We start from the raw sequence: 24356 nt of genomic DNA, 5'->3' as shown, positions 1-24356 counted from the left end.
ATCACACTGTTACAAAGTAAATCAGATTAGTTGCATTCAAGGACATTGGGAAAAAGAATTTTTGAAACCACATCAGGGAGAACAATCTTTGTATACTTGAAAACAAATTACTTAATGTTTGTGTGTAATGGTAATAATAGGTTTAGTATTCCCTGATATAATGTGATTGCCATTATTACAAAGAAAATTATGTGGGTCTGAATAAGTAATTTCTTGATAATTATGTATGTAAGAAAAATTACTAAATCAAGATATCCCCTGATATTAAGAACTTAATTATTTTGGTCCATTATAGGCTCATTGAAATTCCCTCTGTTTGTAAGTTTGGAAGATCTTTCATACAGACCTTCTGTAGTAATTAATTACATTCTCACCATCATTAAGTCAAACTATATTGTGTTTAATGCTCACTATATAAATGGAAGGCCAAAGTAAAAATGAACTTAGTAAAAAAGAAAATATTGTAATCTTAAGGTTCTATTTTCTTGATATAAATTTACATTTATTCTGCCACATTGATTATACCCACCCCATCATTGTATATAAATGTGTTACTGTTTGATGTAAAAAATCGAATGTCAGCACTATGATGACGGGATTTTTTTTTTTTTTTTCTGGTCTGTCATGTTCCCCTCATCTAGAAAAAAATGTCTGGTTCAGAACATCACTGTATCACCACCTTCCTGTCTATATGCTGAATAAATAACCATTCCAGTAGTATTATCTCATACTAATATTTATTGAGTCTTACACAGTCAAATTTAGTAGGGAAAAGGACATCACAAAGTTGAAATACCTTTCACATTTTGGAAACCACACTCTATTTAAATAAGTCACATACTACCTCAAATCATATTTGAAAAGAAGCCTAATACATGAACAAACAAATCAATTAATTCATTTATTAATAGGTGATATTAAATCATGTCCTTCCTGTAGGCAATTAGGGTTGGCAAACATCCCGAGTCTTTCAAAGCCATTGACTAATGTCACCAGGGTTGGCATGTGTGTTTAACCAAGAAAAATGATATTGTACTGCAGTTACTTTACATCTTGAAACCTCATCTCCATGTAAGAATAATAAGAACATTGCACTGGATTAGTACTTGGGTTTGATGAAGAATGAAAGCACTTAGTCAATATCAGGCACATAGATGGTAGTTGGTATTTCCTCATCATCATCTTTGCTTTCAGGGAGATGGCAAACTTCCCAAACTTTGCCTCTGGTTTGGTACAGTCCTTATCTACTCAGCATTTATTAACTTTAGGGTATCAATGCCTGGACTCATTAAGTACTTCTAGTGTCATCTATGGCAGTGTATAATTTGGGAATAAAGTTTTCATGAAAACACCATGCTAATTGGGTTTCTACAATGCCCCCCAAAATATATACGTATGTATGTATTTTTTAGATTTTATTTATTTATTTCAGAGAGAGAGAGCAAGAGTGAGCATAAGAGTGAGTCAAGGTGGGGGGTGATGAACAAGAGAGAAGCAGACCCCTTGCTGAACAGGGAACCCGAGGTGGGGCTCAGCCCCAGGACCCTGAGATCATGACCTGAGCCAAAGGCAGATGCTTAATGACTGAGCCACCCAGGTGCCCCAAATATGCACATATTTTAATAAAGTTTTTTTTTTAAACCAATGATTAGCAAGGTATTTCATTTAAATAGACATCTTCAATTTATGTCACTTCATAATGATGAATCTCTACTTTTCTTCCCTTGAGTGGAAGATAAAATATTCAAAATCTTGACACATAAATTTTAGCTTGTCGCTCTAATGCTCAAACAATATACCAGATTGGACTCCACATGTGACACAGTCACGATGATCCCTATAAAAAAGACTGCATGTAGAAGGCTCATCTCATGTTCATAGGGATGTGCCTGCATGATAAACATTAAGACCTGTGATCTAGTTCTAGCACCTTCAGTTAGTAGCACCCATACTTCTCCTTTACAGCTTTTATCAGAAGTGTTAGTGTTTATCTGTGCCCCTTCTTTCTCCCCGCCCCACACCGTTATGAGGCCCATAAGTACAGAAGCACATCTCTCTTTCTCCTCATTGTCTATCATTCTGAGAGATAAATAGTAGCCATAGATGAGAATCTATGAACAGATATTAGCGGGCTTTAAATAGAAAATGTGCCAACAATTTAGCCACTTTCTAAAATTAGTAAAAATTCTTAGTGATCCTCCAAACCATATACAAAATTACCTGTGTAATGATGATTCTCACAGTTACCAACAAATTACTCAGGAATCTCAATCCTGTTCAACAGTAGATTAACCCACAGTGTAACTTGGATTAGACACATTGTGTGATGCAGTGAGTGTAAGAAAACATCATCCTTATCTTAATAATGTAAGTCATATGAGGATTCCTTTGAAGGAAAAATCCAGAGGATTATGTCATTCTATTAAAGGATGGGCTTAACAACAGAAGGTATTAAATATAATTAAAGAAAACTGAGAAGTAGGGAATAGATAATGTTTTATATTTAGCCAGTCCAGAAAAAAAAAAAAAAAAGAATTTTCATGATGATAGTTTCATTTCTGAAATACTAGACAGGGATTTTTCTGGAATGAATGTTTATTCTCCTCCTATCTTCTACTTTTGGGGAGCTTTCTTTCCACAGGTTCCATTATCATCTCTTTTCTGATACATTTTCCCCAAACAAAAATCACTGTTATAATCTCCACTTCCTTTCTGCTCTCAAAAAATGTGCCCATGACCACTGGAAGCAGGGACTTGGGTGATGCATATTTTCAACCACAGTAGGGGTTCCATATACAGCCACACCCCCATGGAAGTGACATAACTGGAGTCATCTCTCACGGAGCTCACAGTCAAGGGACAGAGATATGCTGCAAACCCATGAACAAGTAAATATGAAATATAAATTCAGATAGGGATACATAGTCTAAAGAAAATACAATAGGATTAACTCAAGTGGTTTCTGAATGGATAGAGGCAGAGGAGGGGTCATCTGAGAACTGGGTGTTGGAAGGAAGTAGCCAAATAGAAGTGAGACCAAGCATGAACAACGGACAAATGAGTGTTGGGGTAGATGTGAGGTTGGTGTTCTAGGAGGGCCATTCTCGCTGAATTACTTCAAATGATCATCAGGAAGGTAGGAATATGAGATGAACTCCATCTTCCCAATTCAGTTTTCATTCCGGTACCCTCAGGACTCAGCTGCATGTAGTCAGTATATGTGTGAAATGGATGAAGGAATGAAGGAATCCATCATCTAATGACTTAATCCCTGCATCATAAAACATACAAGCAAGATTATAAATATTAGGGAATAGATAACTTATAACATTTTCAACTGCTGATATTGCATATAATTTTTACATTTAGATTTATATAATTTTTAATTTCCATAGTCTCTGTGAGGCAAGGTCAACGTTTCCTGCACCCCTCGAGTGGTTAAGCTTCCATTAATACCATGGTTCTTTCCTCAAAATTTGTTTAGGGAAATATATCCTTCTAAAGGAGAATGTGTCACATATTTGAAAATTTAAGAAAAAAATATCTCAAACTCTTGTTGTGAATGGAAGTGACATAAAGAAAGTTTGCTCTACTGGCTCCTAATTATTCTTTCCAAATCATGGTTATATGAAGTCATGCTTGCTCCAGTGGATAGATAAGGTCAGCGGGATTTATAGAAAGTACTGTCACAGTAAGTGAGGAGACGTCGAAAAACTGTCCTGCTCTGCTTCTCACATGTCCTCACTTTCCATAAAATTTTAAGAAGGAACCCACTTTTTTTAGCCTTCAAAAGACTCCAAGAGACATAATGATAGGATTCTCTATTTTTGCCACCCCTGCTGAGAAGAGAATCTTTGCAGAGAATTTTACCACTATCTTCTTGAATTCATGTTTATGTCTTGTTTTGTTTTCTTGCAATTTTTTTTTCTTTTGATAATGTCTCTTCATGGTGGCCAGGTAAATAGAGCAAAATTCCAAAATTATTTAGTCTTTTCTTTTTAATGTGAAATTACTTACCTATTATGAGATCACCCACTAACTTTCAAAAACGACATTGGACCACAATCTATCTCATAGTCCCTTTTTTGAAATTTTACCTTGACTGCAAAGTCAAAATACATTTTACCTCATCATATTAAGACACCTGTACTAAGGAAGAGACATGGTAGTTTAGTTAGTGGATTCCACTATGCAGCTGTCTAATTTGTCTTCCTTGATGGTGCCCTAAAACCATAGACAATTTGTTTTATTCTTTTGAGCCCACAGTTGGAAACATTTCTAGACAACTATAGGAAGTATGGGCATGGAGACAGACAGAAAAGCAAGAAGAGAATCCCTCAGTTGCTATGAAAAGAATTAGAACTCTCTGTGCTGACAAAAACGAGGCTGAGGGTAAAAACTTGGTCTTCACAGTTAGGAAGGCTTCTGTTCCCTTGAGGAGAAAGAGGACTATGCCCCCTCACTGTGGGGGACAAAGAGCTTGGCTTTCAGGGAGTGTTTCCCTGAGGAAAGAGCCTTTCTGATACTCTAAGTCCTGAAATGCCACTGTGGGTCTGAACTACACTGATGAACTTCCTTTTGCCAAAATTTTATGTGAATGAAATGGTTTAGTGGGGCTGTTGTCTAAGAACAGAGAGCTAACTGATTATCTCACAAGGTTTCTTCTGTCATAAATAAAGACGAATTTTTTGATCAGCGTTGCAAGAGCAAGAAGCCATTTGCTTATCATTTATAAATTAAACTATAGCCTAGTTTTAATTTAGTATAAACTTGAAGAAAATAATTTTTGTAAACTGCTTGCGGTGTTAGTGACTTCATTATACTTTGGAAATGCTATAGATAAGGCATCTATTGCCATAGTAATAAAATTTTAAAGATTGGCTTTTTTAAAAATATTTTTTAATATATTTATTTGACAGAGATAAAGAGAGGGAGAGGGGGGAAGCAGGCTCCCTGCTTAGCAGAGAGTCTGATGCATGGCTCCATCCTAGAACTCTGAGACCATGACCTGAGCCAAAGGCAGAGGCTTAACCCACAGAGCCACTCAGGTGCCCCTAAAGATTGGCTTTTTTGAAAAGACAGCTTTTCGTTCAAAAAAGCTCTCTTAATAAACATATAAATGCATATACAGACATACACAGTACAATATATATACTATCTTATCCCGAATTAGAGTATGAAGTAATAAATATTTTCATCTCAATTTTAAGTATGCTTTTGTAGCTTGGTTTACTTTAAAAAATAAATATGATCAATGTATTCAACTGGGAAAAATATCAACTTACTGGGAATATGAAAGAGTAAACAGAGATCCTTATATTTCTAGCACAATTTAAAGAAAAACCAAAATATTTGGTAAGTTAATATTTGTCAAAATTATGAATTATTTGGGTTTTTAAAAATTAATATAAATATTTAAATTGATATTTACTAAATGATAACTTGAATATTTACATGCCATGTTGTAATATAGTTAATAGAATACATAATTCATCAACTCAGTGAACTATTTCATTTTATTTTTTAAAATGTAATTGAGTAAATTTTGTACATTAAAATACTTTGATCATACCTATTAAATTTTCAGTGGAATCAAGTATTCAATATTTAATAAATAATATTAAGTAATATTAATTGATAAAGTTTATAATGGCTCCTTTTTTTTTTTTTTAGTATGGTTGAATTTCTGAATTTTACAATTACATTGTTTTCCAGATTAATCATGGTAATTTTACCTTGCCTGACTCATGCCATAAATGAGCTAAAGACAATGTTAGGCATGTTAGTTGACGCCGTCCCCAAAGCCAGTTAACTTTGCCTATCATATGGCTTAATTATTTAAGTATAAAGCAAGGCTCAAGTGAAAAGATTTTGGAAAGGAAGAAAAAAGGAGGAAGAGAAGTAGGGAGGAAAGATGAAAAAGGAAGATAAAAATAGAGGGAAGAGAGGGAGAGAGGGAAAGAAAAAGAAAACACTTTTGAAAACAGGCAAAGGAAAATCCAAATAATTTTAGGTATTTAGTTATTGCTGCATGTGATATCAAATGAAAAGCAGTGCCTTCATGGTAAGGGTGATGGGGGAACCAATGACAATGGCTCGGGTGAGCTAACCATGCCACAGGAGGCCGCATCTTCTTTATGTGGTAGAGATCTGTGGAATAACAAATCATAGAATAAAAAAATTCATGACATACACCTGCAGTCTTATCTATCATGACCCTCTAGGAAGGGCCTGGATGTTCTGGAAAGCAAAATATGTTAGGCATGTGGGAGGTAACACTTCAGAATACTGAAATTTGTCCTCTTTTTATCAGTTAAAGGCATAATTCAAAAGGTACTATGAACACGTTGGCTTTGTGAAGAGGGCATGCCAAGTCTAATGAAGACACTTTAATTTTCTGGATAACTACTTTGTGACTGGAGCAAGGGTTTTAGTTGTACTATAGATGCAGTGGATGCTGAATTGAACAGAAACTCTGAAATTTTTTCTTGAAACTGTTTGTGCTGTGATGTTGCTCTTTCTTCCTTCACTCCTGTTCATGGGACATGTGCTCCAGAACTTTCTGGGCAGTACACAAACTAAGCAGGATTTACGAGAGCATTTTTCCCAAGTAACTTTGTTCATTCTCATGTTGAAGGACTGTTGCCTGTAGGATAACATAGATAAATGTCACGTTGGGTTCAAGTGTAAGGACCTGTGTTGTTGTATGAGTGTGTTTCATTTGAGTAGTAATGCTGACATGTACTAGCTGAGGAAATTCAGAAATGTGCTACCTTTAAGAGCCTTGATTGTCTTTGCATAAGGTATAGTTACTACTCATACCAACTCCTGGGTTTCTTGTAAGCATACACGTGAGAACACATGAAATGCACATTATTGGATAATGTAGTAAAGCACACAAATGGAGCACTAACAACTCCTGCCAATATCATTATTTTTTTTTTAATTAATTAATTTATTTGACAGAGAGAGGGATCACAAGTAAGCAGAGAGGCAGGCAGAGAGGGGGGGAAAGCAGGCTCCTTGCTGAGCAGGGAGCCAGATGTGGGGCTGGATTCCAGGACCCTGAGATCATGACCTGAGCTGAAGGCAGAGGCTTTACCCACTGAGCCACCCAGGTGCCCCCATTATCATTATTTTTTTTTTAAGATTTTATTTATTTAACAGAGAGAGAGATCACAAGTAGGCAGAGAGGCAGGCAGAGAAAGAGGGTGAAGCAGGCTCCCTGCTGAGCAGAGAGCCTGATGCGGGGCTCGATCCCAGGACCCTGAGATCATGACCTGAGGTGAAGGCAGAGGCTTAACCCACTGAGCCACTCAGGTGCACCTCATTATTTATTTTGTTTTTAAAGATTTCATTATTTATTTGACAGAGAGAAATCACAAGTACATGGAGAGGCAGGCAGAGAGAGAGAGAGAGAGAGGGAAGCAGCCTCCCTGCTGAGCAGAGAGCCCGATGCGGGACTCGATCCCAGGACCCTGAGATCATGACCTGAGCCGAAGGCAGTGGCTTAACCCACTGAGCCACCCAGGTGCCCCCCCCATTATTTTTTTAAAAATTTTTAGATTTGAGTATGTTTTACACACACTGTCACACAAGTCCAGGTGCATGGCACAATGATTCACTTTATACCTTATGTTGGGCTTATCCCAAGTGTAGCTCCCATCTGTCACCATAAACACTATTACAATGATTCTATTCCTCTCATGCCTTTCATCCCCATGACCTACTCACTCCACAATTGGAAGCCCGTGTCTCCCCTTTGCCCCTTCTGCCCTTCCTCAACCTCCTTCCCTCTGGCAACCATCTGTTTGTCCTCTGTGTTTATAGGTCTTATTCTGCTTTTCATTTGTTTATTCATTTTGTTTTTGAGGATCCACATGTCAGTGTATCATATGGTTATTTGTTATTTCTTATTCTTACTTATTTCACTTAGCACAGCACCCTCTAGGTTCATCCATACTGTCACAAATGTCAAGATCTCATCCTTTTTTGTGGTTGAATAATATTCCAGCATATAATATAGAATTACGTCTATCAGTAGACATTTGAGTTGCTTCCATATCTTGGGTATTGTAAATAATGCTGCTAAAAACATAAGGGTGCATATATCTTTTTGAATTAGTATTTTTGTATTCTTCAGTAATTTTAATAGTGGAATTGCTGGATCATCAGGAAGCCCTGTTTTTAATTTTTTTGAAGAACCTCCATATTGTTTTCCACAGTGGCTGCAGTTTGGATTCCCACCAACAGAGCATAAGGGTTCCTTTTTCTCCACATCTTCACCAGCACTTGCTTTTTTTTTTTTTTTTTTTTTTGCCATTCTGACAAGTGAGAGGTTAGATCTCATTGTAATTTTGATTTGCATTTCTGTACTGATGAATAATTTAGAACATCTTTTCATGTGTATCTGGCCATCTGTGTCTCTTTGTCAAGTGACTGTTCATGTCTCCTGCACATTTTTAATTAAATTATTTGGGGGGTTTTTTGGTATTAAGTTGCTTAAGTTCTTGATATATTTTGGATACTATCTAACCCTTAATTGACTATGTGTTCTGCAAACATCTTCTTCCATTCAGTAGGTTGTCTTTTAGTTTTGTTTATCCTTTCCTTTGTTTTTGCAGAAGGTTTTGTTTTGATATAGTCCTGATAGTTTATTTTTGCTTTTGTTTCCTTGCCTCAGGAGACATATCCAGAAAAAAATGTTGCTACAGTCAATGTCAGAGAAATTATTGTCTGTGCTCTTTTCTAGAATTTTTATGATTTCAGGTCTCACATTTAAGTCTTTAATTGATTTTTATTTTAATTTTTTTATATGGTATAAGAATGTAGTCCAGTTTTCCCAATATCATTTGTTTTTTTTTAATATTTTATTTATTTATTTGACAGAGAGAGATCACAGGTAGAGAGGCAGGCAGAGAGAGAGAGAGATAGAGGGAAGCAGACTCCCTGCTGAGCAGAGAGCCCGATGCGGGACTTGATCCCAGAACCCTGAGATCATGACCTGAGCCCAAGGCAGCGGCTTAACCCACTGAGCCACCCAGGCGCCCCAATACCACTTGTTGAATAGACTTTTTTCCATTGAATATTCTTTTTCTTAAAGATTTATTTACTTTAGAGAAAGAGAGAGAGCACACAAGCAGAGGGAGGGACAGAAATCCTCAAGCTGATTCCCCTCTGAGCACAGAGCCCAACTCAGGGCTCAGTCCCAGGACCCTGAGATCATGATCTGAGCCAAAACCAAGAGTCAGCTGCTTAACCAACTGAGCCAGCCATGTTCCCCACCCATTGCATATTCTTGCCTCCTTGGTCAAAAATTAATTGACCATATAACAATGGGTTTATTTCTGGGCTCTTTATTCTGTTCCATTGATCTATGTGTCTGTTTTTGTGACAGTACCATACTGTTTTGATTTTGATAGCTATGTACGGTATATTTTGAAATCTGGGATTGGGATGCCTCCAGTTTTGTTCTTTTTTAAGAGTGCTTTAGCTATTTGAGGTCTTTTCTGCTTCCTTACTCATTTTGTGATTGTTTGTTCTTGTTTGGTGAAAAATAATTTTGGTATTTTGAGAGAGAGTGTATGAAATTTGTAGTTTGTTGGTAGTATGGACATTTTAATAATATTTATTCTCCCAATCCATGAACATAGAATACCTTTCCATTTGTTTGTGTCGCCTTCAGTTGCTTTCATCAGTGTTATCCTTTCTAGAGTATTCCTAAGTATTTTATTGTTTTTGGTGCAGTTGAGAATGGGACTGTTCTCTTTGTTTCTCTTTCTGCTATTTCATTATTAATACATAGAAACACAAAGGATTTCTGTATATTGATTTTGTAGTCTGAGACCTTATTGAATTCATTTATCAGTTCTAGTAGTATTTTGCTGCAGTTTTTAGGGTTCTATATATAATATCAAGTCATTTGCAAATAGTGGAAGTTTTACTTGTTCCTTACCAATTTGGTTACTTTTATTTATTTTTTCTTGTCTACTTGCTGTGGTTGGGACTTCTAGTTCCATGTTGAATAGAAGTGGTGAGAGTGGACATTCTTATTCTTATTCCTGATTTTAGGGGGAAAGCTCTCAGTTTGTGGTTTATATTTTTATATCTCAGGGAAGGTTTATATTTTTAAAGATAACTTCAATAGAATAGAAGCAGAAAGTCAATTAAGAGTTCACTGCAGGAAACAAGTGCATAGAGATGAGAATAATCTACATCAGGCATGCATTCATTGAGCTATTAGCAGGACTTCAGGATGGTTTGGTTGTAGAGTCCAAGAGAAAGAGAAGGGTCAATGGTCACCTCTAGGCTTTTAGATGGACCAACTTGGTCAAAGGTAGGGCCATTGATCTAGTGTGGAGAAGGTGCACTTTTGGGAGAGGAAATCAGGATGCTGGTTTGGGATATGCTGAGATAAAAACAGAACATCTAAGTTGATATATATATATGACCTTGGAGTTTAAAGAGGGAGTGTAGTTGGAATGTAAATGGGAATTATAAACACATAGAAGTTGTTTAGAGGCACAAGACTGGAAGAAATTGGAGAAGCTGAAAATAGAGGTAGAGAAGGTAGATATTCCTGTGACTGAGTCTTGGGAGTGCTTTCCTCCATGGTGTCAGTTCAGGTTTGTGATCAAATCTACCACATACCAGCTCTGTGCCCAAACTCTTTACTTGACCTGAGGGGTGACATATGCACAGAGAAGATTATGTAATTCCAGTGTCACTTTATGTAATTCAAAATAAGACCAAAGTAAACCCTAATGTAAGTAAGTCAGTTTTAACTATTTTTTGTAGTCTTTAAAAATGTATCAAATATTAATTTCTTTTTTTAAATGATTTTTTTAAATTTAACTTTATTTTCTCAGTGTTCCAAGAGATTTAATATCCCAATTTATCTTGTTCTGTATCTGGGACAATTCCACATCCTTTAACTCCCTATAAGCCTCAAGTTCATTAACTAAAAATAAAAAAATGGACAGTTGAATCTACATGTATCATCTTTAGTATAGTTCTTGGACATAATAAGCATTCAACAAATGTTAGCTATCATTATTTTACTATTATTACTATCATCATCATTAGTAATATTTTCCTAAAGGATTGTTGTGAGGACTAATTTATTTAGGAAAAAAAAAACCCCACAAAACTAGCATGTTTTACAGCACAGAGCAGCTGGTGAATAGTTTTGTCTCCTCCACTTCGATACCCATCCCTCCACTTTACAACAGACCTCCATCTCCATCATTCTCTGTGTCAGAGTTCAAATAATCACGATAAAAGAACACCATTTATAATTGTCTCAGAAGGTAAAAAAAATAAGCAGACATGGGGTTTAGGTCAGGTGAGATTCCTATAATTAAAGGACAGTGGAAGAGAAGACACCCAAAGCAACATTAATTTATTCTGTCACAGAAATAATTTTCAATAACAGGTAGTGAAGATACTTCATTGGTTCAGGGGCAGTCATCCAAAAGAAACAGATTCTTCTGTATTTCAGACCTCGAAGTGTGAGTGCTAAATACAATTTTTCACTTCTAGAAAGCCATGCATTTTATACATCGGTTTGCCTCCATCAATACCCTTTGTTTTCATTTTGCAACAGTGAATTAATAATATATGATCTCATTTTAGGGATTGCCTGCAAGTCGTGTGAGGTACAGAGTAGATGATGCCCAGTTTCCTTATCCTGCCAGTATTTTTGACGTAGAAGAAGATTCTGGAAGAGTAATAACTCGAGTCAATCTTAACGAAGAGCCTACAACAATTTTTAAGGTCAGTGCAGTGTTTTCCTTACCATTATCTGTTTGATATTTAACTTCTGAGAGTACAGTTTAATAGATGAGTGTACATGTTTCCATTTTTCTCCTTTCAATTTTTTTAAAAAATTACAAAATAATATATATTTTACCAGGAATATACTTAGAAAATATAGTTAAGCAGAAAGAAAAAAAAAAAACCAACCACCACACACAGAATTGATATTTCACATTATGTGGATAACTAGAATTGAGCAGTTTAATATCTATCCTTATGATAACATTCCATACAAATGCAAGTATACACGTGTGTTTGACCCTAATATGATCCTATTATTAATACTGCTTTTTTTAAGTGAGTAATATATTGCCTATGACAGTAAATATTGTTAATGGTATTATTTTAATGGTTGAATGATGTTCTATTGTATAAATGCGCTATAATTTTTTTTGTCTTACACTTTGTTGTTGGATTTGATGTTTCTAGTTTTTTGTTGTAATAATATTTGCTGTTGTGAAACTCCTTGTACAAATATTATTTGCCACCTTTTTGATTTTCTTTTTCCTTAAGATAAGTACTGAGAGGCAAGATTATTGGGTCAAGTTTATGTACTCATGATAAATTCTACTTCAGGAAAATTTGAAATATTACTACCCTTCATTATTGTCATAAATAATTTTTTATTAAATGTTTGAGTGTTCCCATTTTTGTAATTCCTTAGAATAATTTTTTCATTGTGAATAAAACCTTTGACCCTCCATTGCGGAAATGCCCTCATTGGTTAAACTCGCGTGTGTCAGTGAGTACTACACCTCACATAATCCTAGCACTGTTGGGAGCAAATGTTCTCTTGGTTCAGTGTTAACCCAAGGATAAAACATGGGCCCAAGGATGATCCTTATGGTTTTGTCTAGGTTGAACTGGTTTAAATTAGTAGCCTGCAGGTTCCAAAATGACAGATATTCCAGAGAAACATATAATATTGAAAATATTTAGCATTTCTTAAATAGAAGCATTCTTCTTGATATAATAGACATTATCCAAAAAGGAGCAATTATAAACAATGCTGTAGTAATAAATATTATTACTTGAGACATCTTGAGATGAAAGCTTTTCTGCAGTTCGCATCATTTGAACAGTTTCTACTATAGGGTATGAACTTGGTTTTATATGCTTTTAAGAGAATGTATCTCCAACTCTGTTAAACTGTAAAGATTTCCAGTTTTATCCTCCAGAGTGAAGTATTTCTGCCCTGTAATCTTGCAGACAATTAATTCACGGGAAAAATTAATTTCTTTTTTGTAAGGAAACTAATTAGCTTTTTGCTATCAATGTGGCTGAATTTAACACTTTTTAAATAAGTGTTGGTGCTCATAATGGCTTGTGTTTTTGCTGTGGGCACCAGTGGGACTGTGGGAAAGAAATAAGTTTAATCATTGGAGAGCTGTAGTATCACATACCTGTTTTACTGGAGTGTTTTACCATAGCGTTAGTAACTCCACTTCAAGTTTTTTTGTCTAGGAAATTAAAAAAAAAAAAAAAAAAAAAGGAAAGAAAGAAAGAAAGAAAAAAGAAAAAAACACCCAACTTCTGGGATTGTTGTGAAGAGCAAGTGAGAAGATAGGTAACATATCCCAGCAGTCCAGTACCTGCTCCATGGAAGACAGTGAGAAAGTGATCATTGCTCCCCCTCCTGGAACCAGGCAGTCCATTGATTAAAAATGATGCTTTACTTGCTTCTTGCTAATCCTCTTTAACATGAATCTTTATTACTTTTTAAGTTGGTGGTTGTTGCTTTTGATGAGGGCGAACCTGTGATGTCCAGCAGCGCCACAGTGAAAATTCTGGTCTTACATCCTGGAGAAATTCCACGCTTCACGCAAGAAGAGTATAGGTACTGATTTCTATCTGTTTTTGTAAAATGGGTAAAGGTTTTTTGTGTTGCTCTGTTTGGGCTTTCAAAACTGAGGTGATTTGAATTATCAATGACATGACCTTCTCGTTCTCGTTTAAGTTTTTCTAAATTAGCTTAATATTACATTTGTTTATTTATTTATTTATTTATTTTCAAAGTAACAGTATTATTGTTTTTGCACCACACCCAGTGCTCCATGCAATCTGTGCCCTCCCTAATACCCACCACCTGGTTCCCCCAAACTCCCACCCCTCGCCGCTTCAAACCCCTCAGATTGTTTTTCAGAGTCCATAGTCTCTCATGGTTCACCTCCCCTTCCAATTTCCCCCAACTCCCTTCTCCACTCTAAGTCCCCATGTCCTCCATGCTATTTGTTATGCTCCACAAATAAGTGAAACCATATGATAATTGACTCTCTCTGCTTGACTTATTTCACTCAGCATAATCTCTTCCAGTCCCATCCATGTTGCTACAAAAGTTGGGTATTCATCCTTTCTGATGGAGGCATAATACTCTGCAGTGTATATGGACCACATCTTCCTTATCCATTCATCTGTTGAAGGGCATCTTGGTTCTTTCCACAGTTTGATGACTGTGGCCATTGCTGCTATAAATATTGGGATACAGATGCCCCTTCTTTTCACTACATATGTATCTTTGGGGTAAATACCCAGTAGAAGCATCCAACTCTTGATCTAGGCTCAAGTCATGATCTCAGCATGGTGAGATCGAACCCCTCGTCAGGCTCTGTGCTCAGCATGGAGTCTGCTTGTCCCCTTTCCATCTCCCTGCTGGCTTCCTCTCTCTCTCTCTCTCTCTCAGATAAATAAAAAAATAAAATTTCAAAAAAAATGCAGTCTTTGAAAAATACAACATTATATTTTGGGGTTGAAACTGCAACTAATTATTAATCTCAATAGCGAGAAGTAGTAAACATTTCATTTCTTGTTATTGCCAGATAGATACATAATTTGACACAAATCTACAATGATTTTTCTCATATAATCAGCAAAAGAGAAAGAAAGAATGTATGTGTATATGTGTTTATGGGTATGATATATATTATGTATTATAGCTATAGAGCTAGTGTATATACTGTCTTAAGTCAGGCTGCCATAACAAAATCCCACAGACCAGGTGACTCCAATGGGAAATTTGTTTTCTCACAGTTTCAGAGACTAAAAGCCTGAGGTCAGGGCACCAGCACGGTTGGGTTGTGGTGAAAGTCTTCTTCCTGGCTTGTGGACAGCTGTGTCGCTGTTGAGTCCTCATGAAACAAAGCAAGCTCCCTGGTGTCTCTTCTTATAAGGGTGCCCATCCAAAGATTAGCCCCAACCATGACCTCATCCAAACTTAACTACCTCTCAAAGGTCTCATATTCAAATACTATGCCATTGAGGGTTAAATTCTTCAACATATTGATTTTAGGGGGACACAGTTCAGTCCAAGCACGTGTATAGATACATAGATAGATAGATAGACAGGTAGACAGATATTCTTAGGAAGTGTAGAATTTGTTTAAAAAATAATAAAATTAAATGTACTATATTTTATGATTGCTTCATGATTGCATATGAGTGAAAAATTTTATAATGCTTTCCTGAAAATATAGTAGAACTTTCTTTATGATATTGTTTTAAGCGAAAACAGGAATATACATGTATTTGAATGTTAAAACCCATAAGAGATAGTTTTCCACACATATTTGAAGGAGACTCATCACATACTACATATTTACCATTTCTTTATTCTGGACATAGCATTAAACGGCCTCCTGTCTTGGAGCTCCAGGGGTTCACAGCCACACATGCAAACTAAACACTGTATGAACAACACAATATAGTGTGAAGATGCAATGATAGGAGATCAGTGCCAAACAAGTGTGTTGGGGAAATACCTTATTAGATTTAAACACACAGAGCTTTAAGTTGTATCTTGAGAAAAAAAATACAGCTTAACTACTCCACAAAAATATGAAAGGATGTTCCATGCTGAAGAATTAGCATACATACACATACGAATAAACAATACGGGAGGATGTATTGATTTCCAAGATATTTTGGTAGTTTAGTCTATGTAGAGACAAAGTAGGCATTATGTCATGTTATTTGAGGCTCAAGAAAAATGAAGATTTCACAAAATACTTGATCATATTCTAAAATGTGGATTTTTATTGTTTTGATAACTGTGGTTTTTTTTTTTAAGATTTTATTTATTTATTTGACAGAGATCACAAGTAGACAGAGAGGCAGGCAGAGAGAGTAGAGGAAGCAGGCTGCCCGCTGAGCAGAGAGCCAGCCCCATGCGGGGCTTGATCCCAGGACCCTGAGATCATGACCTGAGCTGAAGGCAGAGGCTTTAACCCACTGAGCCACCCAGGCGCACCAACTGTGGTGTTTTTGTTTTTGTTTTTGCTTTGATAATTTCTAAGGACTTACTAAGAATTGTAAGTTTGAAAGCAAAGACAAAGCTACCGAGAGAGGAGGCAGGTGATGTGTCTGGGAACATTTACTACACTGAACCAAGCAGTGTTTTCCTTTTATAAAATGCTGCCTTGGGCACTTGGGTAGCTCAGTTGATTAAGCATCCCACTCTTGGTTTCAGGTTAGTTCTTGATCTAAGGGTGGTGATCTCAAGGTCGTGGCATTGAGCCCTGCATTGGGCTCCATGCTCTGTGGGGAGTGTGCTTGAGATTCTCTCCCTCTGCCCGTCCCCCTGCTCATACACTCTCTCTGTCTCTCTAAAATAAATAAAACCTTTAAAGAAAAGCTTCCTTTGCAAGATTCAAGCAATAAATGAATGTAATTTTACCAGAAAATTCTACATAACACTTATGTAAACCACTGAGATGTAAACTCTATTTAAAACAGTAAGAATTCCTGGTCAGTCTGTTTGAAAGGCCCTTTTCTTCCTTCTGTCCATTGTTACCAGTACCTTCCTCTTTGGCTGGCATGGCAACCTGTGAACCCCAGTTCTTTGCTATGGGACATGCAGTTTTCTGCTTCTAGAGACCTTTCCTGGATATGTTCATGGTCCCTGGATGTGTTCATGGCTTCTCAGGAACCAGAATGGATATAAACTCCCCATGTTTCTCACCGTCTTACCTGGATTTAATGCTCACAAGAAATGTACTTACTATTTGGGGTGCGTCCAGGAATCCCTCAGATCTTCAGCTGAAAAGAATCTGTTCATTCCATACAGTCCTTCATCGGAAGCCCCAAAGAGAGAATAAACACAGTAAATGCTGTCCCCTTTCTCCTGGCTTTCATGCACAGCTCATTTCCTATTATTAGCTGTAAGCCTCCAGACTTCTGTAGCACATTGCTTATTAACTCTTTTAGCTAAAACACTGTGGCATTCAGGCCAAGGTCATAGATCTCATCAGGGCATTGCTCATTTAGCTTTCTTTTTAAAATTGCCTTTATTTATGCCACTTTTAAAAATAAAAATGTTTTGTTCAATGAATAATTTACCATTTCTTACCTTCTCTGCAAAGAAGTACAAACTGCAAATAGATTCTATTAATAAAGTTGTTAACTTAGAGAAGAAAAGAAAACTGCCAATTACTTGGTGATAAAATTAAGAGGAGTCACAGGAGCACATGGGGAAGAATTTTCTGACCTTCCAGAAAAATATTTCTAACATTTGCAAATAGTGCCCTTGACTGTTCTGGTCCATTTGTTACTCTGATACATAAAGGCAATTTGGTATCCTTGTTGCATGTTACAATCTATGAAGAAAGTCCTCAGAATTGACTTAATTGGCATAATGGATTCAGTAGGACTTGGGCATTGAACAGGATTGTTTTCCTTTTTATAAGATTCTTAGAAAACTTGAATAATAAAAAAGTCATATCAAACACTGGCAGAACACACTGTATGTTGAATAAGGCCCAATGATTCAATTTAAATGTTCAAGGAAGTTTACATTTGACCTGAAGTGTGGAATGAATTATTAAAAAAAAAAAAAAAAAAGTAAGAGACCTAAGGCTGATCTTCATTACCTCTCCATGCTCTTGGAGATTTTTGACATATATACCAGAGTCTGGATGCCTCTGCTCCTTTCTTCATCCTCCTGGACCCGTAGCTAGATTCCATTCCCCAGCCCTGCTTGCTAGATAGAGCCATGAGACTGAGTTCTGAACAATAAAATGGGGAACACGATGGTCTGCACTGTTCCCTGGCCTGATTTAACCTTTCCCTGTATGGACAGGTGAAATGGAAAACACACTGAGAGACCCTTGGGAGCCATATGTTGACAACTGTAGGAACGTGAGAGGAGCCCAGGCCTCTGAATCACAGATTGGAAGAGTGCTACCTAACTAGGAATGTCCTAAATATATATAATTTTTTTTTTTCAAAATCATTTACTGCTTCGGCTAAATACACATAAATACCAGAGATGCTGTATATACTATGGGACCTCAGTTCCCTTGCGCTGGAGTCCAAGGGTGGCAGAATATGCCACTTGGGCATAAGGAGTATTTTGAGCTGAAAGTGCTTAAAAACACAGCAGCTGTAAGAAGGACATTCTGATCTCCCCTTTTCCTCCCAAAAGCAGGACCTATAAACTCATGTGAAAAATGCTTTCTCTGTACCAGGAGGAAAAACACATTCTTTAATGAGGAGTCAAAGCCAAGAGAAGCGATACCGACAGGCCTTGTTAAAACAATTCACAGCTCACTCCAGCCTCCTTCTATAGTTTACTTTTCCACAATGGCCTGTCTCTGTTCATCCTAATACAAAAGTATGAAGGTTTTGCCATTTCTCTGGCTCTTCATTTTCTCACAAGGGCTCTCCTGTCACATATAACTTATATAAATGGGAATGTTTTCTCCTACTCATCTGACCTATGTCAGTTTAATACTTAGACCTAGCCTAAAAACCCCGAAAGGGTAGAGGTGAAGTTTTACTTCCATTACAAAATTGCTCCTGGTAGAAAAACTTTCTCATGGGATCAGTCTGGGGGTGGAGGGGACACCAAGCAATAAGCAAGATTTCTGTCCTTGTGGTTGGAAAATGCTCATGGGCTGCAAATGGAAAGCAGAGATCCACAGTAAGGGATCTATGACAAGCTGAGATACATATGTTCATATCTTGGGAATACCTTCATTCCAATAACGACTCTTGAATTCCTTAGGAAAAACTGGTTTTCAACAAATGACGAGGTGTGAAGAAAGCCTCTAAAGATAAAATATTAGTTCATGGCAGAATATTGAACTCGATTCTTAAACTGACCACCTCCCCAGTCCAATATTCTTGTGTTTGGAATGGTATATTATTAAATCTTTAAATCTTGGTTAAAAGGATTAAATAGGGTAGGTTAGGCTGGGGTAGAAAGAAACCCTTGTATCATAATAGTTTTGAGAACAAAAACTCCTGTGTTTTGACTCACATGAGAGTCTAAACTGATTGTGTCAGCTGGTGGTAACTCTTCACATAATTTTTCCATGCTGTCATCAGCAACCCAAGCCAACTTAGCATCTTCTGTCCTAAACATCCTGTTTCAAAATTATCCCAGTGATTGCCATTTTAGTCCCTGGAATGGGGCCCAGGGCAGAAAATCCACAAGCAGAGATTTCCTGAAGCAAGTGAATTAGGGTTTGCAAATTTCACCTCAGCTCAAGTTCTTTCCTGAAACTCAAGGCAAATGGCCACAGCCAACACAGATGGGTGGATGAATTCTTCCCTTGCTAGGCAGCTGTATCTCATTTCCACCTCTCCTACTGGGGAAAAAGGGAAAATAGTGTGGGTGGATAATTAGCACATTAAACGTGTAGTTTCAGACAAGTTATAGGTTTTCATCACTGCAGTCATCTTAAGATGACTTGGGTTATGTTAAGAATATACAAAATTGGTTCCATGAACCCATGGAATAGTACAGAAATATTTTATTCTTAAATATGTATTGGTGAAACAGATTGCCTTCCTCTTAAAGTAGCAAGAGAATGCATACTTTTTTTTTTTTTTTTGGTTTGTTTGAATTCAGAGAAAGTCACAGATGGACGTTTTTGAATGTTTTAAGTTATTTCTAGTGATTTCAGCATATCAAATGTTAGTATTACATATTCCCAGCCAAACCTTTCTAGACTTCAAGATAACGTTTGGTTATCTGATTATAAATCATTACTGTCTCCATGTTCCGGATAAGTATAATTGTCTTGATCACAAGGAAAAAGAAAGGGGGGAAAGAAAAGGAAAAGGGGGTTATAAGTGAAAGTTATGAGGTGTAAACTCACTTTGTGGAGACCATCCAAGAGATCTGAGAGGATACATTTACTGTTTGGTGAAACATTTTCCAATGTACAGGTTCTACATAGAGAGAAAAAATCCATTTCTCTCTCTCCAGAATTAAAAACATTTCAATATTGAGCTACTGGTAATTGCCTTGTTGCTGGAGTGCAGAAATAGACTATCATTACCTTTTCTAAAATTATAAAAGTATAAGTAGGAACGAGCAAATAATAAACATCAGAGTAAATCCTTTAATATTTACTAAAGGGAAAGTCTCCTTGACTGCCAGCTACGTTTGTGATGACAGATAATTAGCAGATTAGCTAACCAATGTGAAAGCAGCCATTTAACAAAAAGCCAAACCCTCCTTTCACATATTGTTAAGTCTCTCTTTCCTATTCCTATCTAAAAACTTCCTCACTCTCTGCTAATGGTTCTTTGAAAAAGAAATAAGCCAGTTTGTAAAATTATTCAAGGATTTTATAAAAGACCACCCTGTATTAAGGGAAGTAATTTAGCCTGTCAAGACTAGAGGAGAAATTTCTCACATTATTTTCTTATTTTTAATTTTCAACATTGGAATACTTTCTGTGTGTTGAAATAAGATTTGATTTTGTTTTTCCTCAAATCTTGTGAACTGAAATAGTTCCCTGATGGGCCAACTTCAAGTAATTGTTAAGTGAGGGAGGAATCTCATAATGAGAAAGCTATTTACCCCATGCAGATATATGTGTACTTTTATAATGGCCAGACTTACAGTAATTCTTAAGATAAGTGTGTGCCTATTTCTCTTTGGTCCCTTTGGTGATTGTAGTACTTGAAACACTTATTTTGTTCATTTCATGACCTCTTCAGTCTCTCCTTGATTCATTTAATTAGGTTAAATGGAAAATTAAGACATCAGTTTGCTTCATCTGTTTGTCATTGGATGAACACTTAATTTTCCAGAAAACACTGAGTTCTTCTCAAAATTTATAGAAGTATATAACTCTTCAGACTTTGTAATATTAATTTCTACAATTATAAATAAGCATTCATATTATTTAGGAGCAGACACACAACCCAGCATTTCACAATTGCAACAAATTTCCATTTTCATGCATCATTCCTGTTTTATGTGAGTCTTCCAGATTATCTTTTTGACAGACAAGGAAATGTCAGAAGTTTTGGTCACTTAGAGTTTGCTTACCTCAGATCATCATTCTTCATTCTTTTTTCTCCCTTTCCTTGAAATAAATTTCTTAAAGAGTCAATGGCATCTCTTAATCCTTGATTGTTTAAATACCTCTCACTTCTCAAAAGTCTCTTCAGCTGGACTTCTTTAAGTCCAACTATTAGCCCCTACCTCACATAAATAATAATTAGATTTGAGTCATTACTCTTCAGATGATTAAGTATCTCTATGCCCATATGCAAACTCGTATTTTAATTCAAACCACTTCCCACAACCTGATTCTCATTGGAAGCAGAAAAAAAAAAATAAGTAGCTTAATCTTTTTTTTCTTTTTTTTTTTAAGATTTTATTTATTTGTCAGAGAGAGAGAGATCAAGAGAGCGAGCACAAGCAGGGAGAACAGCAGGCAGAGGCAGAAGCAGGAACCCCGCTGAGCAGGGAGCCTAATATGGGACTTGATCTCAGGACCCTGGGATCATGACCTGAGCCGAAGGCAGATACTTAACCAATTGAGCCACCCAGGTGTCCCAGAAATAGCTTAATCTTAATAAAAATTCTGTTTTCAAAGGCCTATCATGTAATGGACAAAACAGACCATAGGAATCACTTAGTCAGCCTAATAGTGTAATACTTGCTTTTTCTAATATCCTTGCCACAAAGTTGACTAGTCTCTTTTTCCATTATGAGGAAGTCATCCCTTCAATCTTTAGATAGTTATGGACATTGTGAACTCATGCCCTATGCTGAGATTATTATTTTAATTAGTTTTAACTCTTTTAAGTAATAGTCTATACATTTCTCTCTACACCTTCATAAATTTTCGCATTTGCTTCCTCTTTCAAGTAGTATGTCTGTGTCGGGGAAGAAAATTAATTTTCCCTCTACTCTTCTGAGTTCTTGGCTGAGACCCCTGTAATAAAGGATATAGTAACAAACAAAAAACAAGGAGTTTTTTAACACATATACTTCATGGGAGATACCCAGGAAAAATGAATAACTCAAAGTGGTGGCTTTTGAATTCAGGATTAAATATCATCTTTTGAATTCAGGATTAAGTATCCTGATATTTAATATCCATATTTTGGATTCAGGATTAAATATCATCTTAACAGAGGAAGGGGACAGGAGATATAGGCCTCTCAGAGAAGAGTAACTGATTTTTAGGGAATATGAGTGGATTCTTAGAAGAATAGAGGGCAGGTATAATTGTGGTAAGGTTTGTCTGGGTGTGGTATCTTCTTTAGCTGTCCTCTTCTGTGGTCATTAAGTTTTCCTGGACAATGAAACTCCTGGGTGGGGGGTGGGAATCTCTGACAACTGAGTCTCTTTTGGAGAGACTGGCTTTAAACAGGTAAGGGGAGCTCACAGAAAGCATCTCCCTGCATTTCGCATTTTTTTTGAGTGCCTATGGCTCAAAATAATCAATATGTCAAATTGGCATTTTTTTTAAATTTTTTATTTTGCATTAACATATATTGTATTATTAACCCCAGGGGTACAGGTCTGTGAACAAATTGGAATATTTTAGAGTGGCATGCCCTCAACTCTTAGAATCCATTTTGGGGTAGCATATTCTGCTGCTCTTTGATTGAAACTGAGCTAAACTCATTACTTAAGACAGGTGACAAATAATGCTCTTCTATCAATTATTAGCAGGTATCTTGACAAGGATTTTTCTTACTGGGAAAAAGAGTTCTGTGAACGTGACTGTGTCTGATATTAATGTGGAAAAAAAGAGTGATATTCACCATGTAGTTGTTGACCTGAAAGATATGTTAATTCCAGTTTCTCATACTTGTTTAGTATATCTTACAACATACGACAAAGTCTTCTGCCTTGTTAAAATGTTAAATAATGGCTAATTATAGCCTCAAGATTATCTTTTTTGTCTCTATATAAATTAATGTATATTAAATCTATTCAATTCATTTTTCTTTATTTTATTAAGTCTATATATTGGTACCTATTTTATTATATTGAAATTCTATATTAACATCTTTTAAATGCCTTTATTTTTCCCAGATCTGTTTTTTTCCTAAATGTTCATAGATATTTTAAATTTAATTCATACCTTTTGAAATACTAATACTCCTTTTTTTTTTTTTTAATTTAGTCCTCTTGCTCTGTGTTCATTTTGGTCCTTTCTCTAGTTATCAGTCATCAAGATGAAATGTAACAAGTTCTTTAGGGAAAATATTTGCATGGAAGAAATGAAGAGAAAGCAGGGTATGACTAGGGAAGCTTCAACCCTCATTCATTCTGACCCCAAGGAATGACTCCAAGGAAGGAAGAGGGAGAGAGGTTTGTGTAGAACATCCGAGTTTAGTGTGCCATAGAAGTAACTTCTGTGTCATTTAAGTAAGTTCCACATAATGATCAGGGAGCCCTCAAACCATAGCCTGACATTGGAGAAATTCAGTGTCTCCCAGGAAGGGACCCACTATAACATCTCTACTTTTCTCAGTTATGTTCTGAAGGTAGCCCCAAAGAAGCATGGCCTGCATATAAAGAGCAGTAAACTTCAGAGCACAAGAGAACCTTGGTCAACGTGCTTCCTATACTTGGAGATTTGGGGGACACACTTTCATTGCCGCCACATAGCCAGATCTGATAAGAAGTTTTCAGTCAGTTATCTATTTGAATCTTCTGGAAAATAACCATAGTGTCATAATCAGAAAATATATTTTTATGTATCTTTCCTTTAATCCAGACAGAAATATCAAAATCCTAACAGTAGCAGTAGTAGTTCAAATGCATATAACTTAAGAATAGATAGACTCCTGTAGGTCAAGTGAGTTAGCATTCGAAGAATATTTGACCTTCATCCCAGGATGATGGACTGAACACACAGGGACTCACTTGTCCTCGGTTCTAGAGGTAAATATCATGGAAAGGTCAGCGTGTCTGGAATAGATCATGGAGTCTAAATGTGAATATTGATTTTGAGTGGGAAATGCAATACCTCACACAATTTATCAAAAATTTTACCAAAGACAATCATTTACAAATTTTCCAAACAAATATGCTACCAATATAGACATACCTTTGGTATTTATTTAAAATAGAAGTGTATCAACATTGATTATTAAGCTTTGAATGATTTAATGCCACATTTATATTCATTTTTTAAGGATTCATGTATTTTAAAATGTACTTTCCATAAAAAACAAATTTAAAATTGGTACTTGTATGTATATCAAATAGAAGGGGCAAATGTTGCTGGGGTATTTTTATGAACCTCTTGAACAAGTTGATATTTGCTAACTCTTAGAAA

General features: G+C 36.2%; 1 protein-coding gene across 1 annotated transcript in view; it reads left to right on the top strand.

The window, feature by feature from the left end:
• PCDH15 (protocadherin related 15) overlaps positions 1 to 24356 on the top strand; it is a 1723534-nt gene that overhangs the window by 1532990 nt on the left and 166188 nt on the right. Inside the window, exons 25-26 of the mRNA XM_032313059.1 lie at positions 11635 to 11775; positions 13542 to 13654. Of these exons, the coding sequence (XP_032168950.1) occupies positions 11635 to 11775; positions 13542 to 13654 (254 nt within the window). The remainder of the gene's footprint in view (positions 1 to 11634; positions 11776 to 13541; positions 13655 to 24356) is intronic.

The sequence above is a fragment of the Mustela erminea genome, chromosome 14 (assembly GCF_009829155.1).
Source record: "Mustela erminea isolate mMusErm1 chromosome 14, mMusErm1.Pri, whole genome shotgun sequence".
Taxonomy (NCBI): Eukaryota; Metazoa; Chordata; class Mammalia; order Carnivora; family Mustelidae; genus Mustela; species Mustela erminea.
This window is presented reverse-complemented; position numbering and strand designations above follow the sequence as displayed.